At 49.1% G+C, this 27,419-nt stretch overlaps 3 protein-coding genes and 1 non-coding gene across 7 annotated transcripts; 3 read left to right on the plus strand and 1 right to left on the minus strand.

The window, feature by feature from the left end:
• The first annotated feature begins 5,690 nt into the window (after positions 1-5,690).
• Miurf (mitochondrial elongation factor 1 upstream open reading frame) lies at positions 5,691-7,722 on the plus strand. Of its 3 annotated transcripts, none has more exons than XM_074084529.1 (2): positions 5,691-5,844; positions 7,483-7,722. In XM_074084529.1, exon 2 carries the CDS (start codon positions 7,510-7,512, stop codon positions 7,720-7,722), a length of 213 nt encoding a protein of 70 aa, XP_073940630.1. In that variant the 5' UTR covers positions 5,691-5,844; positions 7,483-7,509. The 3 variants fall into 3 exon arrangements, with proteins under 3 accessions (XP_073940630.1, XP_073940632.1, XP_073940631.1); XM_074084531.1 differs by having other exon boundaries at positions 5,708-5,895; XM_074084530.1 differs by lacking the exon at positions 5,691-5,844 and adding an exon at positions 6,106-7,194.
• Positions 7,702-20,628, plus strand: Mief1 (mitochondrial elongation factor 1). 2 transcript variants are annotated; one of them, XM_074084528.1, is made up of 4 exons: positions 7,702-7,840; positions 15,523-15,700; positions 15,907-16,169; positions 16,598-20,628. In XM_074084528.1, exons 2-4 carry the CDS (start codon positions 15,523-15,525, stop codon positions 17,402-17,404), a joined length of 1,248 nt encoding a protein of 415 aa, XP_073940629.1. In that variant the 5' UTR covers positions 7,702-7,840; the 3' UTR covers positions 17,405-20,628. The 2 variants fall into 2 exon arrangements, with proteins under 2 accessions (XP_073940629.1, XP_073940628.1); XM_074084527.1 differs by lacking the exon at positions 7,702-7,840 and adding an exon at positions 13,757-13,900.
• On the minus strand, positions 11,727-11,830 carry LOC141426016 (U6 spliceosomal RNA). The gene has a single exon (XR_012451130.1). It is a non-coding gene; the product is annotated as a U6 spliceosomal RNA (small nuclear RNA).
• Positions 20,629-22,663: 2,035 nt separating the features above from the next.
• Atf4 (activating transcription factor 4) lies at positions 22,664-24,691 on the plus strand. The gene is made up of 3 exons (XM_020174049.2): positions 22,664-22,860; positions 23,388-23,705; positions 23,796-24,691. Exons 2-3 carry the CDS (start codon positions 23,480-23,482, stop codon positions 24,611-24,613), a joined length of 1,044 nt encoding a protein of 347 aa, XP_020029638.1. The 5' UTR covers positions 22,664-22,860; positions 23,388-23,479; the 3' UTR covers positions 24,614-24,691.
• Positions 24,692-27,419: the final 2,728 nt, after the last annotated feature.

Consider the following 27,419-nt stretch of genomic DNA (forward strand, 5'->3'; position numbering starts at 1 on the left):
TTTGTTGTATTTTAAAAGTTCTCATTTGAAAAAAAAATTACATTAGGGCTGGTGGACTGGCTTAAGTGGTAGAGCACCTGCCTAGCAAGGGTGAGGCCCTGAGTTCAAACTCCAGTACCAGAAAAAAAAAAAAAAGTACAATAAAAAAAAAAGTGCAATCCAGCCAGTCCTTATTTGAAAGTTCAGTGCTTTGTGACTGAAGCTGGCAGCAGTCACTGATTCCCCCGCCTTCCAGTGGAAAGGAAGTTGTAGTAAGCCTGGGCAGACTCCTGGAGCCCAATGGGGCATGTAAATGAGTGAGAACTCTTGTAGGGGACCACATGGAGGATGGCTGTCCCTCAGCATAGGTGGGGAGCTCTGGACTGCCAGAAGCGTTGTTATTTAAATGCATTTGGAAAGCTGCCTCTGGTTACTTTCTGTGGAGCATGCAGAACACAACTTGGTCCAGTACAATGTGCAGATTTTTTTAGCACCCTGAGGAGGTAGAGGCCATAGTTTACTTGTCTGTAAAATGGGTGCATTGATACCCGGCCCTCTGGGGACAGCAGAGGGACCTGCTGAAGGATGCAAAAGGAAACTAAGTAGCACAGAGCGATTGATTTGGCCCAGGCACTGTGCTCAGCCTCCCATCTTCTCCTCAGTCCTGAGACTCGAGTCGTGTGTGGGAATGGGGAGCTGGGTTTGGGCTCAGAGCCTGCACCTCTACCAACCCCAGCCCAACCCTTGCTGCATGGCACAAGGAGGGTGTTTGGAACACAGTCTTACATTCCCTTTGCTCTTTCCAACACTGCCTGGCACAGTGTGGGCAGCCAAAATTTCACAAGCCAATGGGAGGGGCCCTCTCTCCAGCCCAGGGACACCAGGTTTTAGTCTTGTGAATGTAGGATGACATCTAATGGCAGCAAACCCCTTAAGAGGGAGGTGCTTTCTCTGTGACTAATTTCAAAGTCCCTGGCTGGCTCACATCGCTGAGCGTTGCTGCTCTGGTTTACAGGCAGTCCCTCTATTACTCTATCAGCCTGGTCATCTCCTGGGAGGGCAGGGTGGGGGGGCAGGCTGGGCTGGATTGAGCGTTCTGTCTTGTCATCCAATTTCCCACCTTTTCAGGGTAACAAAGCATTTACTGAGAGTCTTAATTTTGTAAGGCATCCTACTGGGCAAAGGAAAGGAAAGGGATCTGTAAGACATAGGCTCCTCTGTCCCATAGGAGGCCTGGGCTGCCCTTCACTGTCATTCGTATGTATAGGACACCAGCTGTTCTCTACAGACTCCTCTGTGACAGCTGCACTGGCTTTTTCAGCTTCCCTTCCTGTATGGCTCCCCCTCACTCCTCCCCCCCAGCAGGCTAGAGAAGTATCAGCCAACTTCCAAGCCAAACCAACCAAATACAACACATACAATTGGCTTTTGTCCCCCTCTAACTGTCCTTTCATCTTCAACTTTCACTTCCTGGCAAAATTTCGCTGTCTCCCTTTTGACTTCCCATTCATTCTCCAGCCCCTGGGCTTCTGCCCCTACCTCTGGCTGGCTGAATGGGCCAGCTACAGATCAGCTTTTAAATGGGGAAGGACAATGTCCAACTCATAAGGGCACTGACATTTGGGACCACACCCTTCCTCCCTTTGTGACCACACTCTCCCTCCTTCCCCAAGCTTCCAAGACACTGTGACTTCTGACTGTCCCTCTCCAGTGGCCTTTGTAATATTTTGGTGCTCCCAGGGCTTTCCCCAGGTTTCTGTAATCCTGGTCCTGAGAGATTTCATTTGTTCTATGGACAGTTCAGAGGTTCAGAATGAGTTCAGATTCTAATTTGCCACCTACAGTCCCTTAAAGAGTCCATTTCCAACCAGGCCTGATAGTACATGTCTATAATCCCAGCATTTGGAAGGGTAAGGCAGGAAGATCAAGAATTCAAGGCAAGCCTGGGCTTTATAGTGAGACCCCCATCTCAAAAACAGAATGGGGGTGGGGGAGGTGGCCCAATGTATACACATGTGAGTAAATGTAAAAACGATTAAAAAAAAAAAAAAACAGAACAAAACAAAAAATTCCAGTTCCTTGACTGTAACTGGAGCAATGCCAGCTCTTAGCCTTGCAAATCTGTGCTGAAGATCAGGGGAACAGGTCGTGTACGTGCCGGCATGCAGGAAGAGCTCAAGCACTAACTCTTGCTATCAGCAGTTGGGTCCCTCACGTGCAAGCCGTGGGGCTCCACTGGGAACTGATCTCCTGCAGGGCTCAGCTGGCCAGTCTTGTTCCCGTAAAGCCGCCAGACTGATCTCACACAAAGTCTGGTGGAGGCATAAACTTCTCACTGTTGTTAAGGTTATGGTCAAGTTCTCTGCCAGGCACTGCACCATCATCCTGGGGATTCCCTAAGCCCTCAATCATAGTCATAATTCTCATTGCAAACAATGCACTTGACCAGCTCGTCTCCCTCGATCGTAGTTGGCACAAGTCAGTTTCAAGTTCTGATTACTTAGACACTTTAATGAGTCTCCATTTATAAGTGTGGAAACTACCGTCTAGCTGTCAGGCGGCAGAGCTCAATCCTTCCAATCCACTCCACATCAACCTTTTGTGCAAGTGGGACAACCTGTAGCATGCCTAGCTGCCTGGTGTTTCCAAGGCCTTGGATGACCTGTCGAGCCCCATTTCTCACCCTCATCACCCACCCTGTGCTCATCCCCAGGCTTGTCCAGGCTCACACAGCCCCTGTGAAGGTGTGTCTCCAGCACTTGTCTGGTACCTGTCTATCTCTACCCTTGACTGACCATTAAGGGGGCAGGAACTACCTACACGCTTTACTTCTATAATCCCTCCTGTAGTCCTGGTCATAGCAGGTGCTCAGTAAATGCTGGACGAGTGGCTACTTGGGTGACACGAGGACACAATAGTGTTAGTTCTCATGAGTCATTCAGCAAAATAATTTTGCTCATTTTTGTTCCAGCATTCTGCCTTAGCCCACTGGATCTCCAGACCTTGATCACTGATGTTCTAGGGCCAGGGGAACGGTGGCCGGACACTCCCCTGAGGTCCTGCCCTGGGATTGGTGTCCTGCTTTTCCAAAGTCTGCTTGTGGGCCAATATTCCCGTGCCCATCCATGCCTGCGAGAGAACAATGACATTTTATACTAACATGATTTGCCCTCTGTCACTTAATCTTCAACAGCCCTTTTTATCCTTTTATCATTTATACCACTTTCTCCAATTCACAGATGAGGAAACCAAGGCACAGCAAGCTTAACAGATTGTCCCACAGATACTGCCAACCTATGCCCCTTCCAAATTAGACAGACCTAACCACCCTGACTCAGGTGAAACATTCCATCTCTCCCAGGACTTGTATCTTTCTGGAAAATGTTCACTCATTCATCCATTCAACAGTTAAATACCTACTGTGTGTGAGTAGCTGCTCCGGGAACGAAAACCCCCCTCACCCTCCAGCCATGATCCCCATAAGAACCAGGTGCCTCCATCCAGATGTGAAACCAAGGGTTATATCAATGCTGCATCCAACAGATCCCAGAATGCCCTTTGTCCAGGGAAACCCAGCAGAGCCTGGGATTTGGGTCAGTGCTCTGCTGTGGGGCTCACAAGGCACCACGAATACATATGAGTGCCAGATGACGCCTTACTTCCCATCCCCCATGGCCATGGAGTACTGGGGGCAGGGAGGAGCACAGCCTGCCATGCAAGATGACTGGGGTGGGGGGAATCCTAAGGGCAGGACCTGTCTCCCCAGGATCTCCCTCCATCTGTCTCTCCTGAAAATCATGAGGATCATGAAGTTCAGAAGAGGTATGAATGGTCACTTGGTCTTCCAGCTGAAAATATCACCAATTAGATTTATTTGGGTTACAAAATTATTTCTTTAAAGAGCAAAGTAGGGCAGCCTTGAAGAACAGAAAGAACACACACTTCCGAGTAAGACAGACTTAAGTCCCACTGCAGGCCTCTCTGCCACCTAGCTCAGGGCTCAGAGGAATTAACTGAGCCCCTCTAGTCTTGGTTTTCTCATCTATAACACTGGGATAATGATGCCTACCAAATAGGCACATTGGGTTAAACACAACACATTTGTGAAGTACTGAGTCCAGTGGCTGGCACACAATACAGGCTTAATAAAAGTGTTGGTCCTGTCTCAGAGTGAGGGGTGGGAGGGACATAATTGCTGAACTGCACTTTTGTTTTCCAGCCAAGCCAGCCCCAGGGAGCAATTCCTAAGGTTCTGGATTACACATCCAAAGTGGTTCCTGTTTTAGGCCTCTGTTGTTCCTCAGGTCTTCCTGTTCCTCCTTAAGGCCTCTCCCAGAGTCCAGTGGCTCACAGTCTCCCACTGCTGGTGGGGGCTACCCTATGCCCCTTCTCAACCTACTGGAGACTTGGCCTGGAAAGCAGCCTTCTTCCAGCAATTTGGAAAACCTTGAACATGGCCCTAAGCAGGCTGGAGCAGGCAGAAACATGAAGCCATTGGCCCTTTGCTGTCACACTCTGTCAAGTCCTGTCAGACTCCAAATACAAGCAGGATCTGCTCACTTCTCCACCTCCTCTGTGTCCTCGCTGGTCTAAGCTTGCAGCCTCTCTCCCCTGTGATTTGCAATAGCCTCTTGCCTGATCTCCCTCTCTAGTCCTGGTTCTCATCAGTTACTCTCCAGCCAGACTGATGCTTTTAAAGGGAAGCCAGGTTCTATTGCTCCTTGGCTCCAAATCCTACAGTGGCTCCTTCACTGCTGCCCCTCTTATGGACCTCTTCTGCCACCTCTCTGGCCCCCTACTGCCTCCCTCCATGCCCTTCCTGGCTCTTCAGACCAGCACTGGGTCTGTTTCCCACTGAACTACAGCAGTGCTTTGCACTTTAAGAGGTTCTGAATTTGTAGCATGAAGGTATGAATGGCCAACTACTCTGAAAAAGAGCCCACCCTCCTCCTGTCAGCTTAATCCTAATAAGAACCCAGGAGCTGAGGTTAGGAAATGTGCCCCAAAAAACCTGTCCTGACTCCACTGTGGGAAGCCTGTGGGTGAGGAGCTTACAGTTTCCTAGAGACATGCCTCTGTCTTCAAACCTAGTGAAGCAAATGGATAAAGAACAGTGCCTGAAAATAACAAGCAGCAGGTTTTGCTGCAGAACCGGTCTAGATCCATTATAGCGATGTGGACATTTCTGAGTCCAAAGGAGGCACCTATGTGTGCTGGAGGAGGGCAAGAAGGGGACTGGAAAAGACTTCTGAGGGGACATTTGCGGTAGACTTTTGAAGAAATGGTAGGACTTTGTCAGGAGGCAGGGGCCTGGGAACGGGAACACCATGGAGAGATGAAAAGAACGCGATCTGAGAAAGTGATTTGGAGAGGCTCTGAGAGTCTCGCGAGAAAATAGTATTAGTATTAGAATCTCCGCTCCTGCCAGAGATCAGCAGGTGGGGGGGCCCCGGGTCTGGCCAGAGCTCCTGGCAGGCTAGAGGTTGGCAACAGGTGGGGGGCCTACCAGGCCCTTCGGCCTCGTTGACAGTGAGGACACCCGCGGCTGCTCCCTTCTATCCACTCGTTATCCCCGCGGTGCCCACAGTTGACCTCCAGGGACACTGCGACCCTCCAGGAGGCGGGGCCCGCATGGCCTTGGTGACGTCACGAGGCGGGCGGGGCTCAGCACTGTGGGCGGAGACACCCGAGGGGCGGGGCCCAACGAAGCTCCCACGCTCGCCTCGGGAGGGAGACCGGAGGGAAGACCGGAAGTCCTTCCGCCTCCGCCCGCCTCCGTGCTCCCTTCCGTCCCTCCCTCGGTTCCAAGCGCGAGGTCGTGTCCCGGAAGTAAAGGGGCCATATTGTTGAGTGACCCCGAAAGAGGTACGGGGCGACAGGCTAGTCCTGAGGAGTGGTAGTGCGCGCGGCCCGCGGGTGAGTGAGGGAGGAGGGGAAGGCCGCCCACGGCCGGGGACGCTCTGCGCCTCCCCTTAGGGCCGCTGCTTGCGCCCCCAGTTCGGTCCGGGCTTGGGGCTACCGGCCCGTGCCAGGGGCTCTCCTCAGCCCACCCGGGCCTTGCCCGGACCCCGCCCCGCCCAAGTGCCCCCCGAGCCTCCCGGCCCCGGCCTCGGGGTCTCGGCCCCGCCCCCAGGGCCGGCGGAGGAACTGCACTGGCCGGGCCCGCTGCTCAGCGACCTTGTAGTAACAGAACCTCGCGTGACGGTCGCCTTTAGCTCGTCAAGCACCTCCGTGGGTCTTGTGCATCTCCCCTGCCTCGGGAGGCCCTTAGGCCCGAGGGGCGGCTCTTCTGCAGTTGAGGAAAAAGGCACCGGGTTCATGGCTCGCTCGGGAAGTTAGCAAGGCCCGAGGCCATGGCTGGTCGACTTTGGGCCCAAAGTCCAGACTCTCTTTGTCCAGTCGCGTACCTCTCCCTCCGGCCCAGTTCCTTATTTTTAAAACGAGGGTGGTTATCTCTTCCACACAGGGACGTGGGGAGGATTGTTTCTTTAATTCAGCGTGCTTTGAGTCCCTCGTGTGCGTGCGCTGTGCTGGAAAGTCGGTGCTGCACACATGGAAAGCGACCGCAGTCCAGGACGGGCAGGGTTGGGGTCAGGAGCAGCCGCCCCTTTACAGCTGTGGCCTGTGGGGAGGTGACTCCCCCGGGAGCGTCAGTTATCTCCACTTAACATGGGGATAATGGTGACCCTGGGACTGGTGCTAGAGGATGACTTACGTGACGGGTGGATAGCACGCCCAAGCAGAGTACGCTTCACTGCGGGATCTGTTATTGTGAACCCTGACCTCTTAGGCTCCTGGTTTAAATGTAATAATGGATGACAAAGCACTTTACAAATGTAGAGTGGTGCTTGTGTACGGGTCGGTACTTAAGGAAGGTGGTGGCATTTCATGTAGAACTGAATGTCATATTTATTGGTAGCTGTCCTTGATAGGAGCTCAGTATGTGCCAAATGCTGTTCTAAACATGCTCATGTACATTGACTCGTTTAATGGTAAGACTGACCATTTGGGCAAAGTACAGTGAACCCTCACTTTACAGATGAGAAACGGAGGCAAGCAGAGGTGAGGAAAACTGCCCAAAATAAGACAACTCATCAGTGGTCTCAGGATTCAAGCATGGCTGAGTCCTTGTCTTCAGCCATCCTGGACCATGCCTTGTGGTAGAGTTCCACTGCAGGTGCTTTACCTGGACAGTTCTCAAAATAACCTTATGTGGTAGGTGCTTTCGCCATGTCATCATTTTTGTTGTACAAATGAGGAAGCTGATTTGTTGTTCAGTGGGATTGAGTACCAGAGCTATGGATTCAAGGCTAGGCAGTCCAGCTCCAAACTCTGGTGAACCCTAACCTGAACTTTTTCTAGGAAGGCTGGACTCTAGCCCTGAAGTCATAGTATAAAACCTTGGAAGTCTCTGAACCCTAGATTAAGAACTCTCGACTTACATGGTATTTGTAGGCCCTGCTCCATTGGTTCTGATTCTGGGCTTCCTTGTCTTCTGTTTAGAGGACGCCCTGCTCCTGCCAGTCCCCCATGGCCCCAGGCAGCAGAGAGGCGGTGGTGAGTCTCTACCGGGCTCTGCTGCGCCAGGGTCGAGAGCTTCGCTACACTGATCGGGATTTCTACTTTGCCTGTATCCGCCGGGAGTTCCGGAAAAATCAGAAGCTTGAGGATCCTGAAGCCCGGGAAAAGCAGCTGGAGAAAGGCCTGGTCTTCCTTAATAGCAAACTAGGAGGATTAATTTAGGACCCTCTTTTTTTTCCCCTACCCTTCCTAATTCCAAGGGAAAGAGGACAAAGGTGCTTTCGGCAGACTCTCCAGCCCTCTTCAACCCCCACCTCACCGATGCATTAAGAAGCCTCAGGTAGGTAGGCCCTTGTTCCTGGAGGTTTCTGTGTTTCTGGTGCAGGGGAGTAGGAAAGGGTCAAGTTTCCCTGTAGTCCTTAGAACTCCATGGAGGAAGTATAGGTATGTTATGGTCTTTTGCATGCTAGTCAAGTGCTGTATCTTTTGAACCACACTTAGTTCAGAAGTAGATTTTCTTTTTTCTGCTGGTGGTACTAGGGTTTGAGTTCAGGGCCGTGCTCTTGCCACACAGGCATGCTACCACTTGATCCATATCCCCAGCCATTTATGCTTTCATTGTTTTTTGAGTAGAGTCTCACTTTTTATGCCCAGGCTGGCCTGGACTGTGATCCTCCTATTTATGCTTCCCATGTAGCTGTGATGACAGGTGTGTGCCACCATGCTCAGCTTTTTATTGGTTAGATGGAGTTCTGCTTTATAGGCATGAGCCACTGCACCAACCAACAGAAGAGTTTTTTGGGTTTTTTTTGAGGTGGGTTTTCTTACTGAGAAAAATAAGAATTTCAAGCCCCACGAAAACAGAATTACTGTCATCATTTCATAGAGGGTTTTTTGTTTTTTTTTTTTGGTGGTACCAGAATTTGAACTCAGGGGCTTACACTTGCTAGGCAGGCCTACCACTTGAGCCATTTGGTGGGGCTGGTCTGGAATTGCTATCCTCTTGATCGCTGCCTCCGGAGTAGCCAGGATTATGGTGAGAGCTCATAGAACATTTTTGTGAAAATGTTAGAAAAGACATTGGTTAAAACTTTTAGAGTTCAGTTCCAAACTGACTTGCTTTTCTATTCATAGTTCTACCATGTCAGATCATGTTTCCTAAAACATGATTGTATTGTTACAGTACAATCTATAAAGCAAGCATAATGTACAGATGTCAAAGTTTAGTGCCTGGATTCAAATCCTGTCACTGTTACTAATAGTTGTGAACTTAGAGAAAGTCTCTAAACTCTTCCAGGCTTCATTTCATCATTTGTAAAATGAAACTAATAGTACCTACCTCTTCAGATTACAATGAGAAGTGAACGGAACTGCACGCACAGCACTGAGGCTGGTACTTGGCAAGTGCTATGATAGCTCTGTTTCTCTCGAAGCTAGTGTCATCATGAAGTCCCACAGCAATATTCAGCAACCTCTTTAGAGGCCCTTTTATGGTCCTGGCATTCTGGAAGGCTAAATGAAAGATAGGACCCATCAAGGAACTCAGTCTAGGGAGATCAGTGGGAAATCATTCTAGTCTATGACATGAGCAGTGCTATGCTAGAGGGCTGTGTAAAGAGCCGTGTAGATCAGAGTAAAGACACAGCTCTGCCTTGGGGGAGGGAGTGGGAAGGAATTACAGGTAGCTGTAGAAAAGAGGACATTTGAGGCCTACTTCAATTGAGAAATAAAGGCTTGCTGGGCATTGGAGCAAGAATAAGCAGATGCTTGGCAGTGGAATCTGTACTGTAGCCCAGAAACTCAAATCTAGTATGGTTAGAGTGGTGCACCTGTAAGGCCATTGGCTGGTGTTGGGCTGGACAGGTATGGAAAGACATTGAATCCCCTATTAAGGAGACTACAATATCTGACTGTGAAGGCATCACAGCTTTGTAAGAAAGGAATGACATGGCCAGATTTGTGTCTTGGAGCATGCTAGGACAGTATGTAGAGTAAATTGGTGAGAGATATTAGAAGCAGCCAGTCTGGCCAGAGGGATCCAGGGATTGAGGTGGTAGGAGTAGTCCCCTGTAAATATAGCCTGCCCAACAGTGGAGCATGGTGGCTAGTTGGGTGAGGCAGGAGGTGAGAGAAGATGAAGGATAGCTGCGGTGGGCGGCTTGCCAGTTGGGTAGAGGGTGCTTTTTTTTATCTGAGAGGGAAAGCAGTAGAAAGAGCCTTACATAGTGGCTTTTGGTTCTCAGCCCCTTGCATTGATTGGCAGACCTGTCTTTGGCAATACAGGACCAGGGTGGGGTGATACCTGTTGGAGACTCCCAGCACATGCAGGGGTAGTAGATCTCCAATCGAAGTGGTGAGTTAATGAAATATTTGTAATTCTAGGATTTTTTTTCTCCTCAGTACTGGGGTTTGAACTCAGGGCCTACCCCTTGAGCCACTATACCAGCCCTTTTTTGTGATGGGCTTTTTCGAGATAGGGTCTCACAACTATTTGCCTGGGCTGGCTTTGAACCATGATCCTCCAGATCTGTGCCTCAGGAGTAGCTAGGATTACAGGCATGAGCCACCAGTGCTCGACTCTAATTTGTGTTGACTGTGAGTTATGCTGTACCTTGCCACCAAGAAAAAGAACTGGGTGTGGTGCCATGTCCCACAATCCCAGCACTCAAGAAATGGAGGCAGGAGGGTTAGGATCTTCATGGGCTACATAGTGACACTTGTCTCAAAACACAAAATAAACACAAATGCCACAGAGTTTATGGTTCATTCTTGCAACTGATACTTATTGTGTCAAATGTAGCAGTGCATATGCCCAGAAGCTTATGGTCTGGTGGTTAATAGCGAGGACATGCAATGATGTGGGCTTGCAAACTGTTAGTTCTCCCTAGCAGTTTAAGCTCTGGCTCAAATACTAACTGCACAATTTATTGACAAGATAAGTTACCTTGGGGTAGTTATTAAGCACCTGCCTCAATTTCTTTACTTCTAAATTGGAGATAATATTATGAACTAAGGGGTAAAATTACTATGTGTAAAATGCTTAGCGTGTAATATATACGTGGAGGTATAGGACTGGAGGTGTGGGTCAAGTGGTGGAGCACCTGCTTTGCAAGTGCAAAACCCTGAGTTCAAACCCAGTCCCACCAAAAAAAAAAAAAAAGTCATTTGCTGGGCGCAGGTGGCTCATGCCTGTGATCCTAGCTACTCAGGAAGCAGAGATCAGGATTGCGGTTTGAACCCAGCCCAGGCAAATGGTTCACAAGACCCGATCTTGAAAAACCCTTTTCAAAAATAGGGCTGGTGGAGTGGCCCATGGTGAAGGCTGTGAGTTTGAGCCCCAGTACGTCAAAAACAAAACAAACAAACAACAACAAAAAAATATATATATGCTTGGAGGGTATATATTTTAAAGGGTCCTGGCTGATGACACCTCTGTAAGAAGACAGGCCAACAAGAAAAAGGTTTGATTAGACATTTGTGTGATCAAAGTTTTACATGCATAGGAACCTTTGGGATGAAGGCTCAAAGACCCAGGGTGAGTTATCCTTTTTTGTTGTTTTTTTAGTGGCCCTGGGGTTTGAATTCTGTACTTGGTGTTTCCAAAGCAGGCACTCTTAATGTTCGAGCCTTGCCTTGAGTCCATATATATATGTCTGTCTATTTTTTTTTTTTCGGTGCTGGGGTTTGAACTCAGGACCTACACCTTGAGCCACTCCACCAGCCCTTTTTTGTGAAGGGTTTTTCAAGATAGGGTCTCAAGAACTATTTGTCCGAGCTGGGTTCAAACTGCAATCCTCCTGATCTCTGCTTCCTGAGTAACTAGGATTACAGGCATGAGCCACTGGTGCCTGGCATGGCTCTGTTTAATTTTGAGATGGGGTCTCACGAACTGTTTGCCTGTGTTGGCCTTGAACTGTGATCCTCCTAATCATAGCCCCCCAAGTAGTAGCTAGGAGTGTAGGTGTGAGCCACTGGCACCTGGCCTTTTTTTTTTTGAGATTATAGGCCTGAGCCACCAGTACCCAGCTAACTTTTTTAAGAAAAATAAGTTAAAAGCTTCAAGATCTCATCATCCTTACTGTGTTGGGGTGGTGAGTGTTTCTCTTCCCTTTTTTTCTGTCTAGGGAGACAGGTTAAATAAAAGTTACCTGAAATGTTGGCAGAGCTTAGATTCTCCATCCCTGACTACTGTGCCAGTGTTCCTTTTCTGTTTTTTATTGATTTATTTAAATATTTTATTCATGAATTTGTGTGTCATCCTTGCACAGGGGCCATGCTAATCTTCTCTGTATTGTTCCAATTTTAGTATATGTGCTGCCAAAGTGAGCACCTATTTTTTATTTTTTATACCATGTTAAGTGCATAGTTGATTTACTTGTATAAAGTATACCATGGAACAGTTCTCTAGAACTTTTTTCATCTGCTAAATCAGAAACTGTACCTATGAAACAAGTGTTCCTCCTTGATTGCCCTGAAGAGCCAGGCCATTCCTCCTGTATCTTAGAAAGCTGTAGGCTGGTGCAGCAGAACTTGAGTGAAGAGTATTCAGCAGGGAGGCAGGTTCACCTGGACAGATTGAAGTAAGTCTTAGGGTAAGGACCATGTCTCCCTGTTGGAGCTTGTGGACACTGTCTCTTCTCGGTCACCGGGTCTGTGATGTCACTTGGTACATGAATGGGAGTAAGAGTATCACGTTATAGTAGAAAAAGCCTTTAGCAAGCCTGCTCTACTTAATAGTTTTGATCTCAAGCCCAGGATTGCTTCATTGTGAGTTTGAGAGGCCATTTGAGCTCCATCTCAGAAAGTGCTGTGGAACTCAAGACAGTCTGCATTGCTGATTGCCTCCTGGAAGCTGACCTTTTGTCCTGTGGATAGAAATCTTGAAAAACTTAATGATAGCCCTCATTTGTGGAGCATGTTTACAGTTTATAAGGTGTTCATACAGTCATGTAGCAAATGTTTTTTCCTTACTACAACCCTATGATTTTGGGCCATACAGGGATCATTATCCCCTTTTCATAGCCAATGGTTAAGTAACTCATTTGAGGTTACCTAACTAATTAGCTCAAGGCAAGCACTCAATCTCAGGATTTCCTACTCTTAACACCTATGCCCTCTTATTATGCCACACCATCCACCACCTGTTCCTTCCTGTCATCAGAAGGGCCAGGAACAAATGTCCCAGAGAGGCCCCCTCTCCCTGTCCCCTGCTTCTAGTCCTGCTGCTTCATTCAAGGATGATGTAGAGGGCCAGGCACAAGTGGTTCTCCCTGTTATAAAAACATCCGCAAAGTTTTTTTTTCCAAAAATGAAAGTCATTGTTTTTTGTGGGGAAATTCGAGTGTTCAGCTTTTTTTCCGATGGGATTTTACTCTGCCTCACCTGAGTTTGATATCTTTGTCTCAGTGGCCACTGGAAGGAGGGTGACAGACCCACCACCCCAGGTTTAACTCTTCTTGGCTTGCTTGTACTGTGCATTTGAAGTAGGAATATATTTTATTTAGTCAAATGTCTCAATGTGTCCCTCAACCTGAAGCTTTTATTGACCGTAAATGGTGGAGAAGAGGAAAGTGCCACCAAGGTTCTGAACTCTAATGAGAGAAAGAGTATTTTTCGTTGGGTGCAGATGGCTCACACCTGTAATCCTAGCTACTCAGGAAGGCAGAAATCAGGAGGATTGTGGTTCGAAACCAGCTCAGGCAAATAGTACAAGAAATCCTATCTCAAAAGTACCCAACACAACTAAGTTGTAGAGTGCTTGCCCAGCAAGTGTGAGGCCTAGAGTCCAAATCCCACTCCCACCAAAAAAAGAGTATTATTGGACTTGAGAGTGAAATTTTTTTTTTTTTTTTGGCTTCCTGAGTGCTGGGATGATAGGCATGTGTCACCATACTCGGCCCCTTCTCACTTGTAACTTTCACGAAGTAGTGACCAAGTTGGAAAACCCTATCTGCATTATACCCTGTGAAGGGGTAGAGAGAGGGTTCTATTGTGTGGTGGGATACTTCATTGTAATACTGAAAAGGACTGATAATGAACAATGCTTTGTGTATAATCTCAATAGGTCATGGAAAGGTTTTCCCACAGTCCACAGTGTCAGTTCCTCCCCCTTGCATGCAGATGTGTCATAGGACACGGTACCTCCCTCTGGACCCTAGAGCATGCAGTACTAGAGGCAAGGGGAGGGAGGTGCAGGGGGCTGGTTCTTGAGGTTCCAGGTGGTGACGCATGTTCTGTCTTGGTTCTCAGGTGAGCAATGGCAGGCGCTGGTGAGCGCAAAGGCAAGAAGGATGACAATGGCATTGGCACGGCCATTGATTTTGTGCTCTCCAATGCCCGGCTGGTGCTGGGGGTGGGTGGAGCGGCCATGCTGGGCATTGCCACGCTGGCAGTTAAGCGGGTAAGTGTATGCAGCTAGGGCCTGGATAGAGGTAGTGAGGCAGCCTCTAAGGAATGGAGCTCTCCGGAACAATACTTGGACACTGCTAGTGGGAGTGTAACTTGGTCATTTGGCATGATTAGATGAGACCTTGAAAGACTTCAGTAAGTCTCTTTGTAGGACTCTGCCCCAAAGAAATCATCAGCAATACAAATAAAGTAGTTTATCCCATCAAGTAAAACAATGCAAATAACAAATATGTCCTCCCTTGAATACCCTATTTAAAGTAGCAACACTACACCATACATATATTTGGAGTTCTTATTCCTGCTCTATCTGTATTCTTAATTTTTTTAAATAATATTTTAACGGGTCTCATTATAAGTTCATATTTAACTTGTTTAGTATGTATTGCCTGTATTCCCCTAGTAGATTGGAAACTCCATGAAGGCAGGGATTGGGTCTCTTGGTTTTCTTAGCACTAGAACAATGCCCAGCATATATAGTAGCCCCTAAAAATAGTCATCCTTCTGTATATATGGATTTCACATTCACAAATTCGTCCAACTACAAATCAAAAATACTTCTTAAAAAAATTGGCATTTGTATTGAATATGTATAGACTTTTTTTGTCATTATTCCCTGAACAATTAGTGTAACAACTGTCTTTATTATTACATTGTAATATAGGAATATTAGGAATAATAAGTAATCTAGAAATGATTCAAAGAACATGGGAGGATATATGCAGGTTGGCAACTACAGTGCCATTTTATATTAAGGGACTTAAAGCATCCAAGGATATTGGTATCTTGGGGTGTCTTGGAACTAATCCCTTGGGGATGCTGAGATTTTTTTTTTTTTGTTATGGAACTAGGATTTGAACTCAAGGCTTTACACTTGCAAAGCAGGTGCTCTAGTGCTTGAGTCACATCTCCAGTCCTCTTTTTTTCTTTTTTTTTTTTTTTTGGTGGTACTGGCGTTTGAACTCAGGGTCTTGCATTGGGTAGACAGGCACCCTACCACTTGAGTCATACCCCCCAGCTTTCACTGGTTCTTAAATAAATGAATCAGTGTTCAACATGGTATATTTATTATGTAGTCAGAACATGTTGAAGTGTCTTTGGTAATAGAGGAAATCAGCAAAATGATAGTAAGTTAAAAAGTGCACACACAGTATGATCCTGATTAAATAAATACATATCTCTAGAAAGAAATATACCAAATATTAAGAAGAGTTTTCTCTGGGTTATAGCATTATGAATAAATCTGTATCTTTTTTTTTTTTGGTGGTGCTGGAGTTTGAACTCAGGACCTTACTCTTGCTAGACAGGTGCTCTTACTGTTTGAGCCACTCCACCAGCTCCTATATCTTTCGTATGTCAGTATTTCCAGAGATTTTCTGCATGGAGCACTGTATTCTATAGTCTAGAGTTAGTTATTATTAAAAAAATAATTTGAGTGAAGGGGTGTAGGTAACTCAATGGGAGAGTACTTGTCTATCATGTGCAAAGTCCTGGTTCAAATCCCAGCATTGCCAAAAAAAAAAAGAACTTCCTAGGGCAAGGCTTCTGGGATAGAGACTGAAAGGAAGTAGAGAAAAGAAGGCTGATATATATGTCCTGGATCCTCTGCTATTTCAGATGTACGATCGGGCAATCAGTGCCCCAACCAGCCCTACCCGCCTGAGCCATTCAGGGAAAAGGAGCTGGGAAGAACCAAACTGGATGGGCTCCCCCCGACTGCTGAACAGGGACATGAAGACAGGTCTGAGCCGCTCCTTACAGACCCTTCCCACAGAACCCTCGGCCTTTGAGATAGGTGAGGAAGGCTGGTACCCCTCCCCGCCCCAGACTACCTCTGGACATCAGTGCTACTCCTGCATTGCACAAACATTTTTCAAGTATGGATGTGTCAGGCTGTTCAAACCCTTTCCCTTTGTCCCAAGTCCTCCTTTCTGGGGCTGAGGCAGCAGTGGACAGAGCAAGTGTGGGAAGTGCTCATGTGCCTCTCTCTTGCCTTGGCAGATACTTTCTGCCCACCCCGGCCCAAGCCATTGACCAGGAAGGGCCAGGTAGACTTGAAGAAGTCACGACTCCGCATGTCCCTGCAGGAGAAACTTCTTTCTTACTACCGGACCCGGGCAGCCATCCCTGCTGGAGAGCAGGCTCGGGCCAAGCAAGCTGCTGTGGACATATGTGCTGAGCTCCGGAGCTTCCTGCGGGCCAAGCTGCCTGACATGCCACTTCGGGACATGTACTTGAGTGGCAGCCTCTATGATGATCTGCAGGTAACAAGATGGTTCTTATGAGGGTGGTGCTGGGCACCCACTAGGTACTTCTGTGTAATGTCATTGGCCAAGAAAGCCAGAGTCCCAGGCTCACCAGAAATACCGAGGTCCTCCTCTATGAGTCCCGTGCCCTGTGGCAGCCTTTGTTACTTTGCTCTTATGTCTTCTTAAACCCTTTCTCATTTTTTTTTTAGTCATATTCAGAACTTTCAAGAAGTTGTAAGAAACTTGATCCTTCCTGTATTCTTGCCTCCATCTCCTTTCTGGTTTTTCTTCATCATGTGAATTCATGTGAACTGCCTCAGTGACATGAAAGAATTCTTAGCTTCCCTTATTGGGGGAATGTAAGATGGTGAGCCCTGTGTGGGGGGAAGCATGTCTGTTAAGTAGAGTAAACCCCTCAGAGCCATTTTTAATTATTTTGGCAGGTGGTGACAGCTGACCACATCCAACTTATCGTGCCCCTTGTGCTGGAGCAGAACCTGTGGTCGTGCATCCCTGGAGAGGACACCATCATGAATGTCCCTGGTTTCTTCCTGGTTCGTCGTGAAAATCCAGAGTATTTTCCTCGTGGTAGCAGTTACTGGGACCGCTGTGTTGTAGGGGGCTACCTCTCCCCAAAGACAGTGGCAGACACATTTGAGAAGGTAGTGGCAGGCTCTATCAATTGGCCGGCCATAGGGTCCCTCTTGGACTATGTGATCCGACCAGCACCACCCCCAGAGGCCCTGACACTAGAAGTGCAGTATGAGCGGGACAAACATCTTGTCATTGACTTCTTGCCATCGGTTACCCTTGGTGACACTGTCTTGGTGGCCAGACCACACCGGCTAGCTCAGTATGACAACCTGTGGCGGCTGAGTCTGCGTCCTGCGGAGACAGCACGCCTGCGGGCTTTGGACCAGGCTGACTCAGGCTGCCGATCTCTGTGCCTCAAGATCCTCAAGGCCATATGCAAGTCCACTCCAGCTCTGGGCCACCTCACTGCCAGCCAGCTAACCAATGTCATCCTTCACTTGGCCCAGGAGGAGGCTGACTGGTCTCCAAACATGCTGGCTGACCGTTTTCTGCAGGCCCTGAGGGGACTCATCAGTTACTTAGAGGTTGGAGTCCTGCCCAGTGCCCTGAACCCCAAGGTGAACTTGTTTGCAGAGCTCACCCCTGAAGAAATAGACGAATTGGGATACACTCTCTACTGCTCATTGTCTGAGCCAGAGGTGCTGCTGCAGACGTAGGGCAGGTGAAGGCCAAAGCGGGTGTCAGGTGGTCAGGCCGTCAGACCCCTGAGACTCCTTTAGAAACACTTGGCTACATAGTTGGTGCCTCACAGGGTCCCCAGGTGCCTCCTGTTTTGCGGGTCATCATCCTGGTCACTTCATATTGGTTGATTAGAATGACATTTCTTCTGTCTCCTATTTTCTCACCCAACCCTTTGTTTTTGTTACCAAACACTGTGCTTCCTTATTCCCTAACCCCCTTGCTGATTTTTCTGGAATGAATGGAGAAGGTGGAGTGCTGGCCTGAGCTGCTAAGACCACTTGGTCTTTTGCATTTTGGCCCAGTTTTCCTGTTTCTGTCTGCCCTGTCCCACCCATTTGCATCTTCTATGAAGTGTCTTGTCTTTTTCCTCTCTCACTCACACCTTTTTGTTTTGCTCTTGTTCCTGAAACATACCTGCCTAATCGAAATGTTGCCTTTTAGTTGAATGTCACAGAAGAGTTATGATTGCCTGTTTGCAAGCTGAACTCTGCAGACTGAGCGCTTAGACAGTATTTAGGGTTTTGGGGGTGGAGCCAGTGGAAGAGCCGGCTTTGACCCTGGTTCCTGGAAAATAAGCCTATCCCTCGCCCCAAGCTACTTATATTCAAATGTACTGAGGATATCTCTCCTGGGGACACTACATTTACCCATGCAGGAGAAACTGGACGCAGAATTATACGGAGATTGTGTTTCTTAGTGGCCATCAGCGGGAGCACAGGGGTGGGGTCTGGAGCTGGCTCAGAGGGCTTGCATCTCATCTGTGGTCACCGGAGCCAGACAGACAAGGGGGCCTGGGTGCAGCAAGGGCAGGAGCTCCCAGGATGCTGGGTTTCACCTCTTTTCTCCTGTATTGCCAATAGGATAAGGCCTTGCAGGAACACAGCCTTAGTATGGGCTGAGGGAGGATAACAGACTGTCAGCTGGAAAAACCAGTCACCAATTGGGGCTCAGTGACCGTGGTCCTCCTCTGAAAGGCCCGGCTTTTCTAGGATGTTGCCTTAGAGCAAGGACATGCCCAGGGCCAGCGCACCCTGCCCCCTCCCCCCAAGCAAAGGGAGAGGTGTTTGCTAAGCCCCTGCATGCACCTCCAGAGGCTAAAGGATGGGTGAACATGCACAGCCCTCATACCCCTTGTCCTGCTCTCACTTGCCTGCTACCTGTGGCAATTGGTGCTACCTAGGGAGAGCACAAAGTTAAAATATACAGGGGAGGCAAGTGGGTGCATCTCATGCTCTGTCTTGTTTTCTGCTGCTAAAATTGCACTATTTATGGCAATGTGAACGTATCCTGAGGGTGGGGAGGAGTGCTGAATACACCATGTCAGTGTGTCTTCTTTCGTTGATCGTCATTCAGGTTTTGCTCTGCCCATCCAGTATTTTGTTCTCCTCCCATCATGTCTTATTTTATCTACTCTTACTGCCTCTCCATCAGTGAGATTCTGGTGAAGCTCTGCAGCTGTCTCATTCCTTCCTGATGACATGAATGAATGCTAAATTTTAAGCCCTGACCGCAGCAACCACCTCAGTTTAGCAGAGGTAAATAGAGGCTGTCCCCTTTTAGCCACAGATCAGGAAGTTGAGAACTAGGGTGACCTTGACTATATTTAGTTTTTTTTGCCTCTTGTTTCTTCAGTTCGAAACATCTGCGTGCTTAAGCACTAAGGGGGCTTGGTGTAGAAGAGGAGCTGACCTGATACTGAGGGCTCTGATGTCCCATCTGGTGTCTCTTGGACCCCAAGGAGGCTTGATAGAGTGCTGTAGAAACAGATGAGTCTGTTGACATAAGGGATTTGATGTCCTAGCCATAAGTATTACAAAACTTAAAAATTTCCCAAGCTGTCATCTCCGACCAAATTCCGTATAAAACCTTGGAAAGAACTCTATAAACAGAAAAGATTTTAAAAAGTTCTGGGTTATCAAAGTCAGATGTCACTGTGAATTTAGGAGGGAAATGAATTTAACTCCTGTTTTAACAGCAGCTCTTTTGGTTGCTTCATAAAACCAAAACCATGGCTTTGCTATCTTGTAAGGAAGAGCCTCTTACAAGACCTCAGAACTAGGAGAGGGTTTGCTGGTGGAGCAGGTTTTCCTCTGCTGCTATTTACCTCATCAAAGACAACATTATATCCCCCTCCACCCCTTTTTAGTCTTTGGGGAAAGCTGCAGTGGCTGTCCCCCTGCCCCCACCTTCCTGTTCAGTAATTGCCACTTTTGCCTGAAGGAGCAGTAACTGCTCCTACTTATCTGGAGGTATTTTTGACACCACTTAGATTAGCAAACCACACATTTAGCTTGATGCTTAAAAGTGCACTCATCATTATCTTGAACACCTAATAAATTCCAGGTTTATTTTGATAAAGGAATTCTTCCTTATTGCCCCTTCCTAAAAAGTGAGTTCAGGATAGCAGTATCTTACTTCCTATGCTTGGTTGTGACTTTTTAAAAACAAAGGAAAGATTTTGAAGTTCACATTCGGAAAAGCTGTGTTGAAGTCTACTATCTCCAGGTCTTGGCCCTGGCTGTCTTACCTGTTGACACACAGGTGAGCTTATTTTGCTCCCTTGGTCTTCACCCTAGAGCTCAGATAGTTCGGATGAGGAGTCAGCTTCAGGATCAAGGGTGCTGAGAGGCCCTGAGGGGGTCCTGCAAGTAGGACTTCCCTGCATGTGTTCACAGTCCACTGCCACAGTACATCTTCCTTGGGATTATGTTTTGGCTGAGAACTTCTGCTCTTAGAGGATTTGTTAGAACTCTGGTCTTTTGTCTGAAGGTCAAGGCCAAGGAAAATGGTAAGAGACACTTAGAACAAAGCTGACCCCTGCACCAGGCTGGGTGCTTTTTTATATTGACTGTAATGGTCCAAATACCAGAAACATGGGTTCTGTGGTCACTTGCATACTGGAGTGGCGGCGGGGCGGGGGAGGGGGGGACATGAAGGGAATTTACCTTTTCCATCACCTTGTAGTCTAAATTCTTGGTCCCTGAGGCCAAGTTCACTTGCCTTCCTGTCACTTGCCTGCCCTTTAGTGGTGGTTGATGTGTTAGCTGGTCGATTTGGAATCTCACCAATTTTTATGTCCTGTCTTGGCTAGGTCATGTGGGAGTAGCTTAGACACAGAGAACTGGTATCCTTTCTCTTGGAAGGAGGAAATTAAATTGGGGAACACAGTGAAAAAGAAAATAAAACTCCTTTCCAACAACTTTGACTTTTGCATGTGGTATGAAACATTTTCCTATAGGAAAATAAGAGAACCACTGAAGTGTTTGACCTAGGTCTCCGTAATAGAATGGGGACAGTAGCCACAAGATTCGTTCTGTGACCTCTGTAGTGTCAACCACCATCTGCATGATCATGTGTCAAGAGCCTCTGATAAGTCTCTTTGCAGAGCAAAAGGAGGGCCCAAGGGTCCTTCGGCAGACATAGGTAATGGCTTAGGATCCTTTCTTCCTTTGCAGTGACTTCTCTGTGTCATCACACTCATGGTTGCCTTTGTGTCCAGCCATCTTGGAATGCAGTGAAGGACTGGGCCACCTGTTGGTCGATGACTTTTTTTTTTTTTTTTAATTTGGTGGCACTGGGTTTGAAATTAGGGCCTCAGGCTTGATAGTAGGCGCTCTACCCCGTGAGCCACCCGGGTAGCCTCACATTCATGATTTCCCACAAAGAAAAGCCACATTTTAGTCCCAGCACCTAGGGTGCCTTGTGGATGCAGGTTGCAGGTGTTGGTTCATCAGTAAATCAGGAGTAAGGGAACCTCTGAGGACACAGGGTGTCACGGAGGTCGGCGTCAGAAGACTACAGCCGTTTTTGACCACGTACCTGCCAGACGCCGCTAGGCGCCTCCCACGTGTGATCTCAATTCTAAGGTCAGGAATACTCATTGGCCTCATTTTGCCGAGGAGACGGCCCCGAGAGGACAAGTCACTGGGCCAGTGCCCCAGCTATAAATGACATGGCCACTTAGGAGGAGGGAGACAGTTTCTGCGGAGCAGGCGTGACTGCACGGGGCTGAAGGAGGGAGGCAGGTCGCTCAGCTCCCCGTGGAGGGCTGGCCCCACGCGGGACGCGGGGCCACTGCTCCCAAACGCCCGGCCCCAGGACTGGACGTGGTTCCCTAGCGCCTCTGCCCAGGGCCATTAGAGTGAGCTGCTGGGAAGTGGGCTCTGCCTGAAGTCAGAGTTAAAGCTACCTTAGCGTGAGATGCCAGGTGAACAAACCTTGTTTAGGGAAACGGCCTGCATAAGCCAGAGAGCCCTACACAGACCGCACACAGCAGCGGACGTGCTAGCAGAATGGCCGTCGGTTAGACAGGCTGGGCGATGGAGTCGGCACCTTTCCTGACTACAGGGTGCGGGGAAGGACGCGGACCGGCCTCTGAGAGCAGGTGGGCGGGCAGGGATCGGTGGCGGTGCCCTCCCACACCGCCCTTCCAGCTGGGCACCGAGTCAGCCGCCCGCTGGGGGCTGCTCTGGAGAAAAGCCCGGACCATGTGACTTCCGGCAGCCTCTCCAGGTCCGACGCCCGACAAGTCGGTCCTGAAAGGACAGCACCAGGTGCAGGAAGGACGGACTTGGGTTGCATGACGGGGACTAGGTCTGAAGCCATTGTTGACTGCATACTGGACAAAAGTTTTTTTGCGCGGTGGTGGCCAAGCCAAGGGGAACACTTAAACGTGGTAGTCTCAAAAAAGGAAACGGCAAAGGTGACAGCCCCGCGGCGGGAACTGTCCCGCCCCTTTCCTCGTAGACTGTGGTTTCTCTGGCCTCGCAGCCCGCCTACCTTGGACCCGGAGCCAATAGAGACTCGAGGTATACATGACTCATCATGCTTAGACCAATCAGCTCGACGCGCGGTACCTGCCAGCGTCTCGCGCGACAACCTGGTAGCCTCGGCCTTCACAATAAAATGCTTCTCTGTGATGAAAGAAGTCCCCGCTCTCTGAGCTAACGCCGGAAGCGAGGAGTGTCTGAGATCCTTCCGCGGTGGCTGAGAAAAGTGGCTCGAGTCGTAGTCCTATTGTAAAGTAGTGCGCCTTTTTCCTTTCGTGAGGCCTTAAAAATAAACAATCCCTTCCTAGCCACTGCCGGGACATAGTAGTTGAGGGTTGAGCTGGTGGCGGTGTCAGAGAAGCGTCGGCGGGTGGGCAGGTGGCGAGGTCACGTGCCCGCGGCGGAAGGATATTCTCAGTGCTGCGTCCCTCTGATGCGAAGTCTATAAAGGCTTCGCGGGCCCCGGCTCGCGGCCATTTCTGTTCCGCCCGCCGGTAGATGTAGTCGTCTCAGTCCGCGCGTCTTCCCTCTTCCCCTCTCGCAGGGTGTGCAGCCACCATGGCGTTTTAGAGGCAGCAGTGCCTGCGGCAGCATTGGCCTTTGCAGCGGCGGCAGCAGCACCAGGCTCTGCAGCGGCACCCCCCAGCGGCTTAAGCCATGGCGTGAGTACTGGGGCCGGGCGCGGTTGCGGCCGGGGCGGGTCCCCGAGGGGGAAGCGGTTTTACGAGCGCCCGGACGCGCGGTCCCGGCTTGGGCTTTCCGGAGCCTCCGGCGTTCCCGAGCCGGGCGAGGGGCGCAGCAGGCACCGGGGCTGTCTTCACTGGACCATCCCCGGGTTGCGAGCCCCCGGGAGTTGCAGCTGTCGCCCCGCGAACGTGGCAGCGGCTAAGATGGCGGCTGGGCGGAGTGTGAGTCACGGCGGCGGGGCGGGGCGGGGCGCGGCGGCCGTGACCGTATTTGGACGTGAGGACGCGCGCCTTCCTCTGGGCGGCTGGCTGGGGAATGGCCGAGCCTCCATTTTGTGCCACCCGAGTCGGAGGCTCTTGAAGGTCGACGCAATGGCCCTGGGGCCCCGTGCTCCGCGTTCTCCAACCAGAATCGCATTTACTAGTTACGCGTCTCGGGGAAAAAGATGGACTTCTCAGACAGGTTCGCCCCTGATGGGCCTTGCCCTCCGATTCCTATGCAGGCTTCTCACGGCATCCAGCAGCAGCGTTGCTGTAACCGACAAAGACATCTTCGAATTTAGCACCTTCCTCGAATCCAGCAAAGCCCCGCACCATGAGCGAGATGAGCTTCCTGAGCAGCGAGGTGTTGGCGGGGGACTTGATGTCCCCCTTCGACCAGTCGGGTTTGGGGGCTGAAGAAAGCCTAGGCCTCTTAGATGACTACCTGGAGGTGGCCAAGCACTTTAAACCTCATGGGTTCTCCGGTGACAAGGCTAAGGCGGGCTCCTCCGAATGGCTGGCTGTGGATGGGTTGGTCAATGCCTCAGATACCGGCAAGGGTGAGTGGCCGCCTTCATCTGCCTGGCTGGGTCTGGTGTTAGAGCTGTGTATCTGATAATTGGCTTCATCACTCTTAAAATGTTTTGCAGAGGATGCCTTCTCCGGGACAGATTGGATGTTGGAGAAAATGGATCTGAAGGAGTTTGACTTCGATGCCCTGTTTCGTTTGGATGACCTAGAAACCATGCCAGATGAGCTGTTGGCCACGTTGGATGACACGTGTGATCTCTTTACCCCAGTAGTCCAAGAGACTAACAAGGAGCCCCCCCAGACAGTGAACCCAATTGGCCATCTCCCAGAGTGTTTAACAAAAACCGATCAGGTTGCCCCTTTCACCTTCTTACAACCTCTTCCCCCAGGGGTCCTCTCTTCCACTCCAGACCATTCCTTTAGTTTAGAGTTAGGGAGTGAAGTGGATATCTCTGAAGGAGATAGGAAGCCCGACTCTACTGCTTACATTACCATGATCCCCCAGTGTGTAAAGGAGGAAGACAACCCCTCAGATAATGACAGTGGCATCTGTATGAGCCCGGAGTCATATCCAGGCTCTCCCCAGCACAGCCCCTCCACCTCTAGGGGGTCTCCAAATAGGAGCTTGCCATCTGCAGGTGTCCCCCGTGGGTCTACCCGCCCCAAACCTTATGATCCTCCTGGAGAAATAGCAAAAATGAAGGCTGAGAAGCTGGATAAGAAACTGAAGAAAATGGAGCAGAACAAGACAGCAGCCACCAGGTACCGTCAGAAAAAAAGGGCAGAGCAGGAGGCCCTCACTGGTGAATGTAAAGAGCTAGAAAAGAAGAATGAGGTTCTGAAAGAGAAGGCAGATGCTCTGGCCAAGGAGATCCAGTATCTGAAAGATTTGATAGAAGAGGTCCGCAAAGCAAGGGGGAAAAAGAAGGTCCCCTAATAGGATAGTCAGTGCTGTGTGCTTGTACATAGGAGTTTTTGCGCTGAAGCTGTTGTAATAAATTATTTTGTAGTGAAAGTATCAGTGCTAATTTATTGCTCTGAATACCCCATTCCCAAGCCACACTGATGAGCCTTGGACTACTCAACCCTATTGTGGAGGATAGGTCATATAGCTGGTGTCTTGGGCTCCATTGAGGTGATAGAGCTGGTTAGGGCAGGAAAGGGGGGTGGGGAGTTTAGCCTGAGATCCTGTGGGTGACTCAGGAACATCCTGGATTCCACCTGTTTAATGAAGTGGCTCTGTGCCAACATTCCATCAAATACCCAGATAAGGTCACAGCCCTTGAGCACAGAGGATTAACCTATCAGGAAAACTAAGCCCTTTTATGGCTGCTGAAGCAGTTAAGCCAAAGCTAGGGATTATCTCCACTACCCCTTGCTACACAGTGCAAAGGACAGTAACAGCCTTCTGGCTAACATACTGGGGCTTCTGTTGGTCACTTGGGTCAGAGAGGAGGCCTGATGTCTGGAGATGTCAGGATTTAGGGGTCATATAACCCAACTGTAATCCCAGACACTGGTTGTGGGACATGTAAAACGGGAAGGTAATTCTCAGAAGCATTTTATTATTGTGACAGCTGAGGCCACCTGGTTATTGTGTGAGATGCTGGTAGGGTTGGTTCTTCCATTCAGCTTAGGGCAAATATTTGGGGCCAACTAGATTTTCCTCTTTGGAACAGCATCTGGGCTGCTGGGAGAGCTGTTCAATGATGGTCAGGTGTGTATGGTAAGCAGGCACCAGACCCATGTTCCCACCCAGTCAAAATGAAAAACTGGGATTTGAACACAGGCCTTTTGAGCCTTGGAAATAAATGGTCTGTAAGGGCCCCCAGAACAGGACCCACATTTACTTGAACAGCGTTAGTGCCCAGTGTAGACACCTGAGTCAGTCGTGAACAGTCACTTTGATCTGGTGATCTGAGGTCTTTTATGTTGAGATTCTGTAATTCATAAGACCATGGGCTGCCTCCTGTAGCTTACTCAGTGGGGAGCTAACTATTGCTGCTTCTATGTGCAGCTAAGAGTTCAGAAGATTCTAGAGTTAGATCCTGGCTCTTCCACTTCTGGTTTTGACCTTGGAGCTACCCTTCATGCCTTACCTCATGAGCTTTGTACTCCAGCCTCCTTTTCCTCCTGCTTCCCACAGCTGTCTCTAATGAGGCGTCTACCCATCTAAGCAGCTGAACTGTTCCTAATGAAACAAGATTTACTGGCTGAAAAATGGTACGAACTCAGCTACATACATTGACACTATGACAAATTCTATGCTGAATGCTTTTTATAAAAGGACCATCTTCCCCATTTTGTAAATAGGGAAATTGAGGCTCAGTTAATTGACTTGCCCAACAACCAGGTGGTAGATGAACCCAGGTAGTCTTGACTGCAGGAATTTTTTTTTTCTCCCTTTTTCACTTTTTGAGACAGGGTCTTGCTATGTAGCCCAGGCTGGCCTGGAACTCATGATCCCCTTAACACAGCTGGGACCACAGGCATGCTCCATAAAACCTGAGCAGTGATTCCAGGATTTCTTAAGGCAGCATCTGGTCAGGTGGGGTGGGGTGGTGTGTTTGAGAGCAGTACAAATGGGAAGTTTCTCAAGATTTTTTTACTTAGTCACAGCTTCAAGAAAACAACAGTTGTAGTCCTGCGCCAGTGGCTCATATCTATAACCCTAGCTACTAAGGAGGCAGACATCAGGAGGATCTCAGTTCAAAGCCAGCCTGGGCAACCAGTTCGATACCCTATCTGGAAAAGACCCACCACAAAAAAGGGCTGGTGGAGTGTCCCAGGGTGTAGGCCGAGTTCAAACTCCAGTACTGCAAAACAACAAGAAAACCATCAGTTGACCAGTTGTCTGGATGACACTGGGGACCCTGGGGGCCTAAGGCCAGTCTAGAGCTTCATTAGCACTGCTATTTATAATCCCTGCTCTGCTTTTCACTTGTTTTGTGAATGAATACTTTTTCAAGATGAGAAGTAAAAACCTACCATTTCCATCTACCTCCAGCATTGTAGAATGTTTGCCCCAAGAGGCAGCTGGTCCCACCTGGGGAACTAGGTGGTGAGGGAGAGGGCACTGAAAGTTGAGGGAGTGGACAGCAGGCCTGAATGTGATTAAGTCACAGTCATCCCTTCTGGAGAGGCTTCTTCACTTTGCTTCAGCCCTTTGTGCGTGTGTTTCATGGGGCTTTTTCTGCCCGACCAACCCCCGAAGTCACCAAGACCAGATAGTGTTGACCTCTGGTGGTCCAGCCTACAAAAGTAGGAGCCTCTCCAAGTGCAGGTTCCCAAACATCTCAACCTCTCCAAACCACCTGAAGCACAAATGCTCTGGGTGGCCTTCACATCAGCTAAGGTGACTTAATCAGGGAAGACCTGCCCTGCTGTGTCCTTTTAGCTCTGCCTGAATTTTTTTCCTTTGGGGGTACTGAGATTTGAACTCAGGATTTCACACTTGCAAGGCAGGTGCTCTGTCACTTGAGCCCTTAGCCCTGCCTGGGTGTTGCAAGCTGTGTCTTATTTTGGCTGTGGAGATCCTGAGACTGATGGCCAGAGCCCCAACCCCTGGTGATGCACCTTGTCCTGCACCAGTGCCCGCTTTCCAGACTCCCTGCTGCTTTCTAGCTACCTACAGTGAACCAAAAAAAAAAAAAAAAAGGAAGGCAAAGGACCACTGCTCACATCCTTCCCCAGGAGGCACAGGGAATGTCTATGTGATTTAGACGGGGGTGTGTCCTTGTTAG

This window comes from Castor canadensis, chromosome 8 (assembly GCF_047511655.1).
Source record: "Castor canadensis chromosome 8, mCasCan1.hap1v2, whole genome shotgun sequence".
In the NCBI taxonomy this organism is placed as follows: Eukaryota; Metazoa; Chordata; class Mammalia; order Rodentia; family Castoridae; genus Castor; species Castor canadensis.